Source organism: Pipistrellus hanaki (assembly GCF_964339955.1).
Source record: "Pipistrellus hanaki genome assembly, chromosome: X".
Lineage (NCBI taxonomy): Eukaryota > Metazoa > Chordata > Mammalia > Chiroptera > Vespertilionidae > Pipistrellus > Pipistrellus hanaki.
Window position 1 is genome coordinate 12,235,641 of NC_140524.1, and position 12,036 is coordinate 12,247,676.

Consider the following 12,036-nt stretch of genomic DNA (forward strand, 5'->3'; position numbering starts at 1 on the left):
CTATGGGCCGGCATTGTTTTTGAGTGAACACTTGTTATCCAAGGAGCCCTCGTGGTCCTCCTCGGACTGGTGAGAGTCCTGAGATGGAGCCACGTCTAAAGGGCCAGATATAAGAGTAGAATAGCATATGTTGTATAAAGACATCACTGAACCTTGTGACGGTTCATTTGGGGGGTTGGGGGACAGATCCCCTGTGCCATCGGTTCCGGCAGTAGCCGTGGGCACAAACATGAAATTACCAGAAGTGTCCTCCCCACTTGAACCCCTGGCTTCAATAGGACACTGGACCTCCCTGGCACTACTCAGGGGCTGAGGAGCAGAGAACTCCAATGCCTGGGTGGCACTGGATCCCCATTCATTCTTATCTGTCTCCTGAGCCTTTTGTTCGGCTTCTTTTTTGCTGTCCTCCTGGTGTAGTCTTGGAGAGCGTCTTGTGGGGGCCATCTTCTTCTTTCTCTTTGCAGGGCTGGCACTGGTCCCTGGACAAACTCGGGCCACTTGATTGCCTTTTGCGTTAATGTTTTGGAGGAGCCAAGGCTTGCCTCTCTGGAAATTGCTGTTTTGGTAGATCTGAAACAAAATTAATTAATTTAGTCATTTGTGGAGAAAAGGTATCTATTTGACATTAACTGGCCTCTCAGGGACTTTACTCGTCCCTGCAGGTTATCTCTAAGTGGATTATAGTTTCAAATAAAAATCTATAGTTTCGCATTTTTTGATAAATACTGTATCATGTGAAAAAGGTTTAGGCCCTGAAATGAAGCCTTTTCAGTATATCATTCTTCTGGGTCCACTAGGAAGATGTTTGAGTAACATGGGAACATGGGAAATTGGAGGACTTTGTACTTTACCATTATCTTATTCCTTGAAGAGCAAACTGAAGAATCATCAGGGCGTATTTTGCTAAAACCATGGAGGTTCATCAAGCGGATAAAACTCTTCAGGCTGTTCGATTCAAAGATTTTCTCCTCGCCCCTTCGGCAGAGAATCTCCCTCTGGAAAAGGTTTTGCTTTATGATCACGGTGTGTCCGTCTTCATTCCAGCACACAGACTGGAAGGCATCATCCTCCACAATTCTCCAAAGCTTTCTTGGGAAGGACAGTCCATAAAGGATGTTGTTTCCTTCCACGTTGTCGGCTCTTTGGTTTGGGGCCTGCGGTTGAGGGTTGTATTGTGGGCTTGGATCTTGGCTCTCTTCTTGGCTACCGTACCTCTCCAAAGCCTCTCTGGGACCCACATGGGGGCCTGGGGATGTATCATATTGGACCAGTATTGGTGGCTGCCCATCCTCTGATGGGGCCAGCCTGGCTTCCTGCATCTCATAGGTACTCTGACTAGTCATGTTGATGCTCTACATCAACAAGCATTTGGTACCCTAGATCCTATCTCTTCAAAAGTGGAGTCAGAAATGCCTGTGGTTACAGCAGCGATGCCCTATATATACTGTCCTCAAAATTCTAGAGTCTCGGTTGTGGGGCAACCAGCTGCTATGGTCATGTGATGTCACAAAGGTGACTTATGGCTGCTCTGAGAGTGGGCCCTGGCCAAATATGGGGGAGCGGACATCTTTAGAGCCCCCATCTTCTCTCTTTTCAAATAGTACAAAATATAGTTGTCAGGTTAATAGAAAATGTGCTCATTTGATTCCAGAAAAAATTGTTTAGTGTTGCTAGTTCACTGGATGCGTTGAGAGATCACAATCCTATCTCTACCCCCATCTCTAGAGAGAGGAGGGGGGGATGGTTGGTGGACTCTTTGTTGTTCAAGGTCCAGGCCCTCGTTAGTTCTAACTTGGCTACCTCCAATACTGCCTGGATCAAATGGGCCCCTGGGGGACTGTTCCTCCCAGAAAATGGTGGTTCGCCTAGTCTCAGTAGGTAGCCCCCCACTTCAATGCACCCCTCACAAGCTTTCTGCTTTGGTCTCTTCCAGCTGTGCCTACTTGTTGTTAGGTCCTGCTCAGATGAGCCCAAAAGAGTCCTATTTTCTTAGCTCTGGGTCGAGTTGTCCCTATAATAGGGCTGGGCTCCAGCACATGTGGGAATGTTCCACTCCTCAACCTCAGTGCTACACAAAGCACCTGAGAGAAGACGTTAAACACGGTTTCGCAGTGGGAATGGACAGCAGCAGCCTCTGATGTCCTATGGAGCCCCACTTGAACTTTGCTTGCCCCCAAATCTCACCACTCTCAGGTCACAATGGCATTGGCTTTAGTTTCTGTGTCTTCCACATAGGAACTCTTCTTACTACCCAAGATGGGTTCACTTTGGGACACCTGCATTTGTCTCCTCAAAACATCCTCCTCACACCCGCAGATTCAGTCTCCCTTGAGGCCTCCCCTATGCCCCATTTCCGTTCTTCAGTGAAGTGGGTGGGCTTTGGCTCTGCCAGATTTCCGGCTTCCCACTTCCAAATTGAATCTTCTCAGGTTCTTCCCCTTTTCATTATTGATTTGTGGTCAGGCACATACCCAGCTCTTGGGAAATGACGCATTCTGCTGACTCACTCTCATGCCAGCCCTGTTCAACTTGCCAGAAGCCCATGTGTTCCTCTCCTGCCATAGCCCTGAAGATCGGCATATTGAATCATTTTGTTTGCTCTTGGGTTAGATCCTTTTCAAAAACCAAAAAGACTATTCTACACAGATTCACTACCAAGTTAAATTCTAACTCGTTTAGCTAGCTGTGACTGAAGGAAGCTGATATGAAAATAATCATAAATATGTAGTTGAACATAGATAAGAGCTTGGGTGTGGAATGGCACAAAAGCAAAATTCAAGTCATCTTCACTACAGAGGAGAGGACACTATGGTGATTTTTGTGATCCATGTTCTTTAGTTGTTGTAGACAAGTTTGGTCTTAATAATCACTCTGTATAGGGAGATTGAGTGGTATCATGAATGGGCACCACATGCGTGGGTCCTAGGTTTTTGTCTCAGCCCTGCCACTAAGTGGCCTAATTTTTACCCTATTTATAATCAGTGGGGTCAATGCTTTGTTGCTAAAAGTTGAGTGCAAAGGCATTTAGGAAGAAAATTCCCCAAGGTGCCCCTCATTTAATAAGTGCATCCTTAATGGAGCCCCTGGGTTTAGACTCAGGCTCAGTCCATGGTGTTTGTGCTTCTAAACAGGTTTACAAAGCAATCATTCAAGAATCAGTCTATTCTTGGAGGACATGCCCTAGAGACTAAGAATGGGCTTCTTTACAGCCAGGTGTTGGGGGGTGGGGGAGGCTCCTAGTGTCTCTGGTTAAACAGCCATCTCCATTCTGTTGCCTGCCTACCAAAGTATTGTTTCTTAAGGGAGTTCTTTAAAGGCTGAAAAGGAGGGTCCTTGTGGCCTTTGCTAGCTCATGACTCTGCGGGTTACTTATTCAATGGAATTTGCCCATTTCATGGGAGGGAAATTGGAGAAAAGGTTCTGGAAACCACAGTCTGGCATCTCATGAAGAACAGGTGTTTACTTGGTATGATTTAGACACTCAATGCTAGTGTCCCACTGATTCTGTAGGATCATTAGCTAATATTATTTTATTCAAAAGCCACTGAATTTCCACTGTGGTGAAGAATCTAGAACATCAAGTTCAACTTCTCCTCTGAAGACGAAATATTCACACTGCTGACTTCCCTGGAGTTGATGAAAGGCAGTATGAAAATGGCATTCCTCTGTTAAGCCTGCTCAGTCCCAGAAATTTAACCCTGGGCCCACAACCACCAGTCAGACAGTGTATTGGGCACCATGCTCTCCAGAACTCCAAAGGTCCAAGAGATAACCCACGTGTGTTGCTGCCTTATGAACAGAGCCCACAGAGTTAGGTGGCTGCAATCTATGCAGCACAGCTGACTGGACTTCCTGGACAGCCACCTCCGAGGGAAAGTGATTTCAGTCTTGACTTGGCTGTTGTTGCTTTTGTACAGCCTTGCAGCCATAGAGAAAGAGGTGAGCTCTGGACTATGGAGCCCTTGAGGCTAGTCTGTCTGCCAAGTGTAGATAAAAGAAAGCCTTGTGGTTCCATGACCTCAAACCATGCCCCCAGAGCTCTTGAGCAACCTCACTTAGACACAGGAGCCTCCTCTCCAATGCCAGTCTTTCAGCTGTTCCCTTGACCTCCTTCCTTAGTGGAGTTTGGCTACCATAACAAAATGCCACAGACTGAATAGCTTATCAACAACAGAAACTTGCTTCCCACCATTCTGGAGGTTTGAAGTCCAAGAATAAGGTACCATTGTGCTTCAGTGAGGGCCCTCCTTGCTGTGTCCTCACATGGTGGAAGTAGAATGGATCTCTCTGGAGACTCTTTATAAGGTGCTATTCCCATCCCTGAGGGCTCAGCCCTCGTGACTTAAGCACCTCCCAAAGGCCCAACCTCCTAATGCTGTCAGCTTTAGGGGTTAGGGTTGCAACATAAGCCTTTTACGGGGATACAAGCAGTCGATACAATGCACTCCCTTCTGGACAGTGCTCTCCTGACCCAAAAACCCATAAAGGGTCTCCTGCTGCGAAGGATTCTTCTCTTCCTTAGCCCTGTTCAGACCCCATTCAAGTAAAGCTCCTTGTGTATTGATGTCTCTCTTGGTCAGATCTTCTTTCTGGATCAGCTCCCAATCATAGGTGAGGCCCACAGTGGTGACCAGGACATAGCAGTGGTCATTGGGTCTACTTCCCTCCCATCAATTCCAAATCCCAGCCGTATGCACTGTAGATTTGGATGAAGATCTCAGGGAAGTGGTCCTGGTACTCTTTGATGACACCATTCAACATTTCTGCCTTTGTGGTCCCCTCTTTTGCAAGATACCTTAGGAGAAGGATGGTGAGCAATGAGCACAGATTTCCCAACAATGTCCTCCTGGTTACACTTCTGTGGGTGACTGCCAAGAAGGGCAACTGTGTCCCCAAGGGTGAAATCTGGGCAGGTCATTGGGGTGCATGATGGAAAGGAACATAGGATCCCATGGGGGCTCCTCACCAAAGTTTGGGTGCAAGAACAGTACCTGCTTGTACCCGCAGGCACCCAACAGTGATGTGGCACACTACAAGTTCCTTTGCGGCCCCAGGGCCCACGCTGAGACCACCAAGTTGAAAGTCCTTGAATTTTTGTGCAGGGATGATAGAATGGATCCTAGTTCTATCCCATCCCTGTCTGAAGAGGCTATGAGTGGCAAGGAAGAGGGGTCCTAAGCCCAGTTGCACCCGGGCACGTTTCAGGTCCATGTCTGGCTGCTTCTCGAGCTGGGTATGATGTGAGGCTAATTCTTCACATTACATGAGGCCCAGGGCAAGTTGGGGGTTGGGGAAGTGCTGTAGCATCTTTGGGTACCTGTGATGATTTTGAAATTTATCCTTGTTTTGTATGGGAATTTTTCAAATGTTGTTTCTTTTCATAGAGGGCTTCACAAGCTTCAGCATCTAAGTGTGTGAAGGACATTGACCAAACCTGTATTTGTTAAAAAGTGATCCTGCACCGCAGGAGATCCTGAGGAGTCCCAGGGCCCACGCTGAAACCAGCAGTTGAAAGTCCTGAAATATTAGCTCAGGGCCAATAGCAAGGATCCCAGGTTCTTCCTAGCCCTGTTCAAAGGGGTGGAGAGCAAAGAAGATTAAAGTGTCTCATGGGGCTTCTTCACCAGCTTAGTTGACACTGTGGAAACTGTGGGTTCTAAAGGTTAGCTACTATTGAAGATCCTGAGCAACAGCAGGGATTTGGGGAAGTGTTGTGGCATTGTGGTTGTGTGCCTACATTTTCCTTGTCCAATGGAGGTGATTTCACTTTTAATCCTCACTCATAATAATCCTTCTTCTCTGCTCCTGCCACATCCTGGGCGCAGTAGTGCCCCCTCCAGCATTGGTCCTGGTATGGCAGTGATCTCTGCAAGTGTGAGCCCCTCCTGATTGAGGATTTCGGGGTCCTCGGGCTTCAGAACAGAGGGCACTACAGAACCCATCTCCTGGTGCTCCTGTCAGCTCTACGGGCTCTGGGTGGGGCTGTCGGGCTGAGCACATGCCACCACATGCCCGGGAATCTGGGGGAGTCGAGCAAGGTCTGAGGGACACAGACTCGGGTCCGCAGAGGCCAGGGGCCCTGGTGTTGTCAGATGCCGGAGGGGAACAGAGTCACCACTCCCAGGCCGCTAGACCCGATCTCTGCCCCTGCTCTCAGGCCTGGGGACCCCAGAAAGCCCTTCCGGAAGTCTGCCCACTGACTTCCGCCCCGGAGGTCTTAGCAAGGAGAGCGAGCGCCATGTCTGGGAGGGCGGCTTCGGGTCGCTAGAGGGATGGAGCCTAGGTATGACCCTGAGGGACAACTTTGGCCCCGCGACCCAGGGAGATCCCGGGGTGGTGGTGGTGTCTGAGCAGTATTTCCTCACCCCTCGAAAGCCTACCTCCTCAGAGACCGGGGGTGGGGGACTCAAGGACACACCCTGAAGGGAGCGCTCTCAGGCCAGCACGGGTGAACCCCAGACTCTGCCTGGAACCCGGGTGAGGATCCCACTGATGTCAGCAGGGTCTAGTTCAGCCCCTGCCGGGAGCCCTGGGCACTGAGGCCCACGGACCGCCCTTCGGTGTCGGGGTTGAGGCCTCTGTGTGGGGGTCCGGGCTGCGGTTCACAGAGGGAGAGCCCAGGGCCTGCAGGCCTCATTGTGACGTCCACCTGCGAATCCAGGGAGCTGAGCGCCATCTTGAGAAGGCGGCTTCGGGCCGGCGGAGGGGACAAGCTGAGGGGAGCGCTCTCAGGTCGGCGGGAACCAGACTCTGCCTGGAGCCCGGGTGAGTACCCCACAGAGGGCCCTGGGGTCTAGTTCAGCCCCTGCCGGGAGCCCTGGGCAGTGAGGCCCACGGACCGCCCTTCGGGTGTCGGGGTTGAGGCCTCCATGTGGGGTCCGGGCTCCGGTTCACAGAGGGAGGCCCAGGGCCTGCAGGCCTCATGGTGACGGCCGTCTGTCCCTGGGGGTGGGGAGGGGCAAGGTGACTCCGGGACCCAGAGCAGTCAGTCCCGGGAGCCCAAAGGTGCGGGTTGACCACCAGCGGCGAGGACTGACTTCCCCCTCTTCCGGGTGGACACACTCGGGGGCTCCGTGTCATGGCCGAGTGTCAGGTCAGCAGAGGGTGTCTGGGACCTGCCTGGAGTCAGTGTGGGGACCCGGAGGGAGATTGGGGGACCTGGACCCCAGAACAGTGTCCATCGGGCAGGCCTCCCGGGGTGGGGCAGGGTAACCTCACATATTGTGCTTTGTGAGTTCTGCATTGAGTCTGAGAGACACTGGGGGTTTTGTAGGAGGAGCAGGGCTTCAGGCATCAGGGAAGGGGAATCTCAGATGCTGATGCTGTCATGTTGAGGACCCTGAGGGAGATTGGGGGACCCTGGACCCCAGAACAGTGTCTGTCCCGTAGGCCTCCTGGGGGTGAGGGAGGGGTGATCTTGCACATTGATCTTTGTGAGTTCTGCATCTAGGACTGAGAGACAATGAGGGTTTGGCAGAAGGAGCTGGGCTTCAGGCAGTAGAGGGGGGACCCCAGGTCCTGCTGCTGTCAAGTTAAGGACCCTGAGGGAGAAATAGGCGACACTGGACACCAGAATACTCTGTCCTAGGAGGACTTGTGTGTGGGGTGATCACAGACATAGTTTCCAGACTTCCCCATCCAGGTCCAGTGTAAGGAGAAGAGCCACAGGTCAGTTTAGGGAGCACTAAAGTGACCCTGGACCCCCCAATGTCGGGGACCCCGGCAGAACGGGCTGGATGTTGCAAACTCCTACTATTGCCACATGCCTGTGGATTGGGTGATCTTGGGGATGGTAGGACCTAGGCATGAGAGTTAACCCCAGATCAGCAGCGGGGCAAGTCCCAGGATCTGCCCGGTGTGAACACGCAATACCGTGAAGCCTCAATGCACACCCCCTTCTCAGAAAAGGAGGGATGATTCAAAGGCCAGCTGTCCACAGCCCTCAACCTGGAAAGGAACAACAGTGGATCTAAGTGGCACACTCCTTTCTATTATGTGTGGGAAAGTGGGGAGTCCTCGGTGAGGTGGGGTCTTTCTCTAAGGGGGAGAGAGAGAGTATCCCAGGTGGGAGGCATGGAGGTAGGGCCTGCCCTGGCAGGAGTAAAACTGAATAACCTACAGGGGCACTGGGAATGCAACCAGGACAGAGCGCCCAGCACCTGCTCTCAGCATTTTGTGATGATGGCAGGGATCCTGGGGGTTGGGACAGAGGGGGGTTGGGGGTGGAGAGGGGATATGGTAGCCACCTGAGGCTACCCCTGGAGTTTGTGCAATGTAGTGCCTCTGCATTTGTCTCTTGGGGCTCTCAGGTAGGTGAAGACCTTGGTCTGAGTGGACAAAGGCCGGTCATCTGAGGAAGGGTATCCGCTCAACAGTGACAAGAGCACTGGGTCTGGCCAAAGTGAAGGAGAGGACCACGAGGGAGGAGGGAGTGTACCCCAAGCCTTGAGACAAAAACGGGACACCACAGAAATCCAGCCTTCCCCTAATCTCAGCCCTAGAAACCTTGGGCTAGGCTGTCAGTCTAAGTCCCTCCTGATTTTTAGATTGGTGGTCTGGGTGAGGGGAGAGCCTTGGTCTGAGGGTCTGGACAGAAGTTGAGTCAGGTTCCCATGGGTTGGCAGGGTGGTCACAATGAGGAATGAGGGCACCCTTGAAACAAGCATACATAAAGCCCAAGGTCTGCCGAGCCACTTTTGTCAGGAATGGGGAGAGCTGGTATTGTGGATGTACTGGCTCCCCTCACTTCCTCTGCGGTTGTCTAGGGAGATGAGGCCTTTCCTTTAGGAGGGTAACCTCAAGTCAGCAGATGCAGTTGCTTCAGTTTCTGGACAGTGAAAGGGTAAGGCCTTAGTGGGACAGATGGAATCAATAGAGTAAGGTGGCACATTATTGTTTCTTGGTGACACCTATTAGACTCTGGGGTCCCCACAGGCCTGTGAGAGAAAGGGAGTGTGAGGGGCCTCAGCTGAGAAACGCTGTTCTGGGGTCCAGGGTCCCCCAATCTCCCTCAGGGTCCTCAACTCTTCATCAGCAGGACCTGGGGTCCCCCCTCTGCTGCCTGAATTCTTGCCCCTATTAGATGTGGGGCCACCCGAAGTCCTTCTGGTTACTCTCAGAAGTGCGTGTCTTGTTTTGAGAGTTTTATCTCAGGCCAGCAGAGGGGGAGAAGAAGGCCCTGCCCGGGGACTGGTGAAAAGCCTCCGTGAGCACAGAGGTGATCATCAGGACAGAGGAGACCCCACAACACCCAATCCCACCTCACCACATGTCTTTCCCAGAGCCTTGGGCTGTGCCAGCTACACCCTGAGGAACCTTCTCACTTCCTCCTTCAGGATCTTACTGGACAGGCCAGTGAGGAGAGAACCGTGTGAGGGCCGAGAACACCCCTAAAAAAGATACCTGTAAGTCACCTTTGTCCGATCTGCCCAGGGTGCCTTTCTCAGCTGAGGCCCCTCACACTCCCTTTCTCTCACAGGCCTGTGGGTCCCCATTGCCCACCTTCCCACACTCTGTCATTGTGCCAGCACGAGTCACCATGCATCGCCATCAGATGAGTGAGCTTTGTAAGCCCGAGGAAGACCATCAGGACCCAAGGGAGAACCAGGAACTGGTGGCAGTGCAGCTGTTCAGCGTTGAGGGGAAGGAAGAGGCTGTGTCTCCCTCCCTCCCAGTCCTCTTCCAAGAGAGCCTAAAGGAGGCAGCTGCTGCTGAAACACCAAGTCCTCCTCAGGGTGCCTGCCTTCCCCCCACTGCCATGGCAGCCTCTCCATGTAGCCAACCTGAAGATGAGGGCTCCAGCAGCCCAGATAAGGAGGTGTCAAGCTGCAGGTTGGGCTCTGAAGAGACTGAGTCCACTCTCCAATGCGCCCTATGTTTGAAGAAGGCTTACCTGGTGGCATTCCTGCTCCTGAAGTATTGCGCAAAAGAGCCAACCACAAAGGCAGAAATGTTGAGTATGGTCATCAAAGAGCACCAGGGCCACTTCCCTGAGATCTTCGACGCCGCTTCTGAGTGCATGCAGCTGGTCTTTGGCATTGATGTGAAGGAAGTGGACCCCAGAACCCACACCTATGTCCTGGTCACCACCTTGGGCCTCACCTATGATGGGATGGTGGGCGATGGGCATAGGTTTCCCAACACTGGCCTCCTGGTTGCAGTTCTGTGGCTGATTGCGGCAGAGGGTGACTGTGCCTCTGAGGAGGAAATCTGGAAAGCCCTGCATGTCAGGGGGGTGCATGATGGGAAGGAGCATTGTATCTATGGGGAGCCTAGAGAGCTCCTGACCAAAGTTTGGGTGCAGGAACAGTACCTGGATTACCGTCAGGTACCCAATAGCCAGCCTGCTCGCTATGAGTTCCTGTGGGGTCCCAGAGCCCATGCTGAGACCACCAAGTTGAAAGTCCTTGATTTTTTGCTCAGGGTTTATAAAAGGGTTCCCAATTCCATCCCATCCCTGTCTGAAGAGGCTATGAGTGGTGAGGAAGAGGGGACCTGAGCCAAGTTGCAACCAAGCACATTTCACGCCCATGTCTGGCATCTTCTCCTGCTGGACATGGTGTGAGGCTAATTCTTTTCTGCTTTTGAGAAGAGGACCATTAACGTTCTAGTTCATGAGGTTTAGGGTGAGTTGGGGATAAGGGCTGTAGCATCTTTGGGTTCCTATGATGATTTAGAAATGTATCCTTTAGGAATTTTCAAATGTTCTTTTTCATAGAAGTTTTCATAACCTTCAGCATCTAAGTGTAGGAAAGACGTTGGTCACACATGTATTTGTACTTGTCCAGTAATAGATTTGCTGCCCTAGGAAGTTTTTCCTTAGTGGTTAGAGTGTGGCCCTAGGACTGAAGGGTCTCAGGTTCATTTCTAGTCAAGGGCACATACCTAGGTTGCAGGAGGCAGTCAATTGATGTGTCCGTCTCACATCTATGTTTCTCTCTCTGTATATCCCCCTTCTGTAAAAATCAACAGGGAGAAAATATCCTCCTGTGAGAATTAACAAAAAAGGAGTAAGAGATTTGCTACTGTGTAACTCAAAGTGGAACACCTTTCAGCTTAGTTTGTGATACAAACTAGATAACATGACATCAGAAGAGGATTTCCTTGGAAATGTGAAAGAATTCAGCAGTGCAGTCTGTGGAGTCAAGAAATAGAAAAATAAAAGCAAAAGGTTGTTAATTCTTGATTCTTATCCCATCTCATTTGTACTTTTTATAAGACAATTTACATAAGGATCCTTGGGTTTGCTTGGTTCATTCAAGAAAGTAGATAACATTTCATCGAAATGAAGATGACCCCTGCTCAGTGGTTCATTTATTTCCCAGACATTGGCTGATCCTCTGCACACTGGGAAGAGCAGGGCACACACACCCATGGGATGATAGTTTAGGTGCTGAAGTTTTATAAAGACTACAGAAGAAACAAAAGAAGGGGAGAGGTAGTGGGACTCCAGGGGACAGCACTCAAGTGTAAATGGCCTCAGCCAGGGCAGTTTGGGGATTGGGGCAACAGTGACTCCCTCTGTGGGCCTTGATTGTGATGAAGCTGGGTGGTGGTAGCAGCCAGACTCTCAGAGTTTGTGCCAGGCACCCCTTTTCATGCCCTGGGATAGCCAGAGCTGACTCCATTTAATTACATTACCTTTCATGTAAATTGGGCTATTCTAAGCAATGTATAGATTTTTGTTGGGAGTAAAATGAATGGAAATCATGGTTTAGATGAAAGAACAGCTGTCAGGGAGGGACAGAGTTGGTCTTTGACTCAGTTTTCTGGAACTTTAAATTGCATCCAGCTGGGAAAAGTACCCCCACCCCTCAATTTTAGAATGTATCTTCTAAGAAGGAAGTAACATTTACCAGGTTTTATTTACAAAGCAGAGTCTTTGACTAGCATATATATTATTTTTTTAATTATGTAGGATTTTATATGGGAGACCTTAATCTATATGAACATATAGGTTACATGTGTGGATTACTAATTTACAAAATTTGTATATAGAATCATATGCCCACCACCCAAAGTCACCTGATATTGGGA

The 12,036-nt window shown here is 50.6% G+C and overlaps 2 protein-coding genes across 2 annotated transcripts; one reads left to right on the forward strand and one right to left on the reverse strand.

Annotated features, from left to right (window-relative positions):
• LOC311615554 (heat shock transcription factor, X-linked member 3-like) lies at positions 1 to 1,343 on the reverse strand (the record flags this gene model as incomplete). The annotated part of the gene is made up of 2 exons (XM_084870899.1): positions 1 to 570; positions 852 to 1,343. 2 exons carry the CDS (start codon positions 1,341 to 1,343, stop codon positions 1 to 3), a joined length of 1,062 nt encoding a protein of 353 aa, XP_084727025.1.
• Positions 1,344 to 9,538: 8,195 nt separating this feature from the next.
• On the forward strand, positions 9,539 to 10,498 carry LOC311615555 (melanoma-associated antigen 4-like; the record flags this gene model as incomplete). Its single annotated transcript, XM_084870900.1, has 1 exon — positions 9,539 to 10,498. The coding sequence occupies one exon, from the start codon at positions 9,539 to 9,541 to the stop codon at positions 10,496 to 10,498; it is 960 nt and encodes a 319-aa protein (XP_084727026.1).
• Positions 10,499 to 12,036: the final 1,538 nt, after the last annotated feature.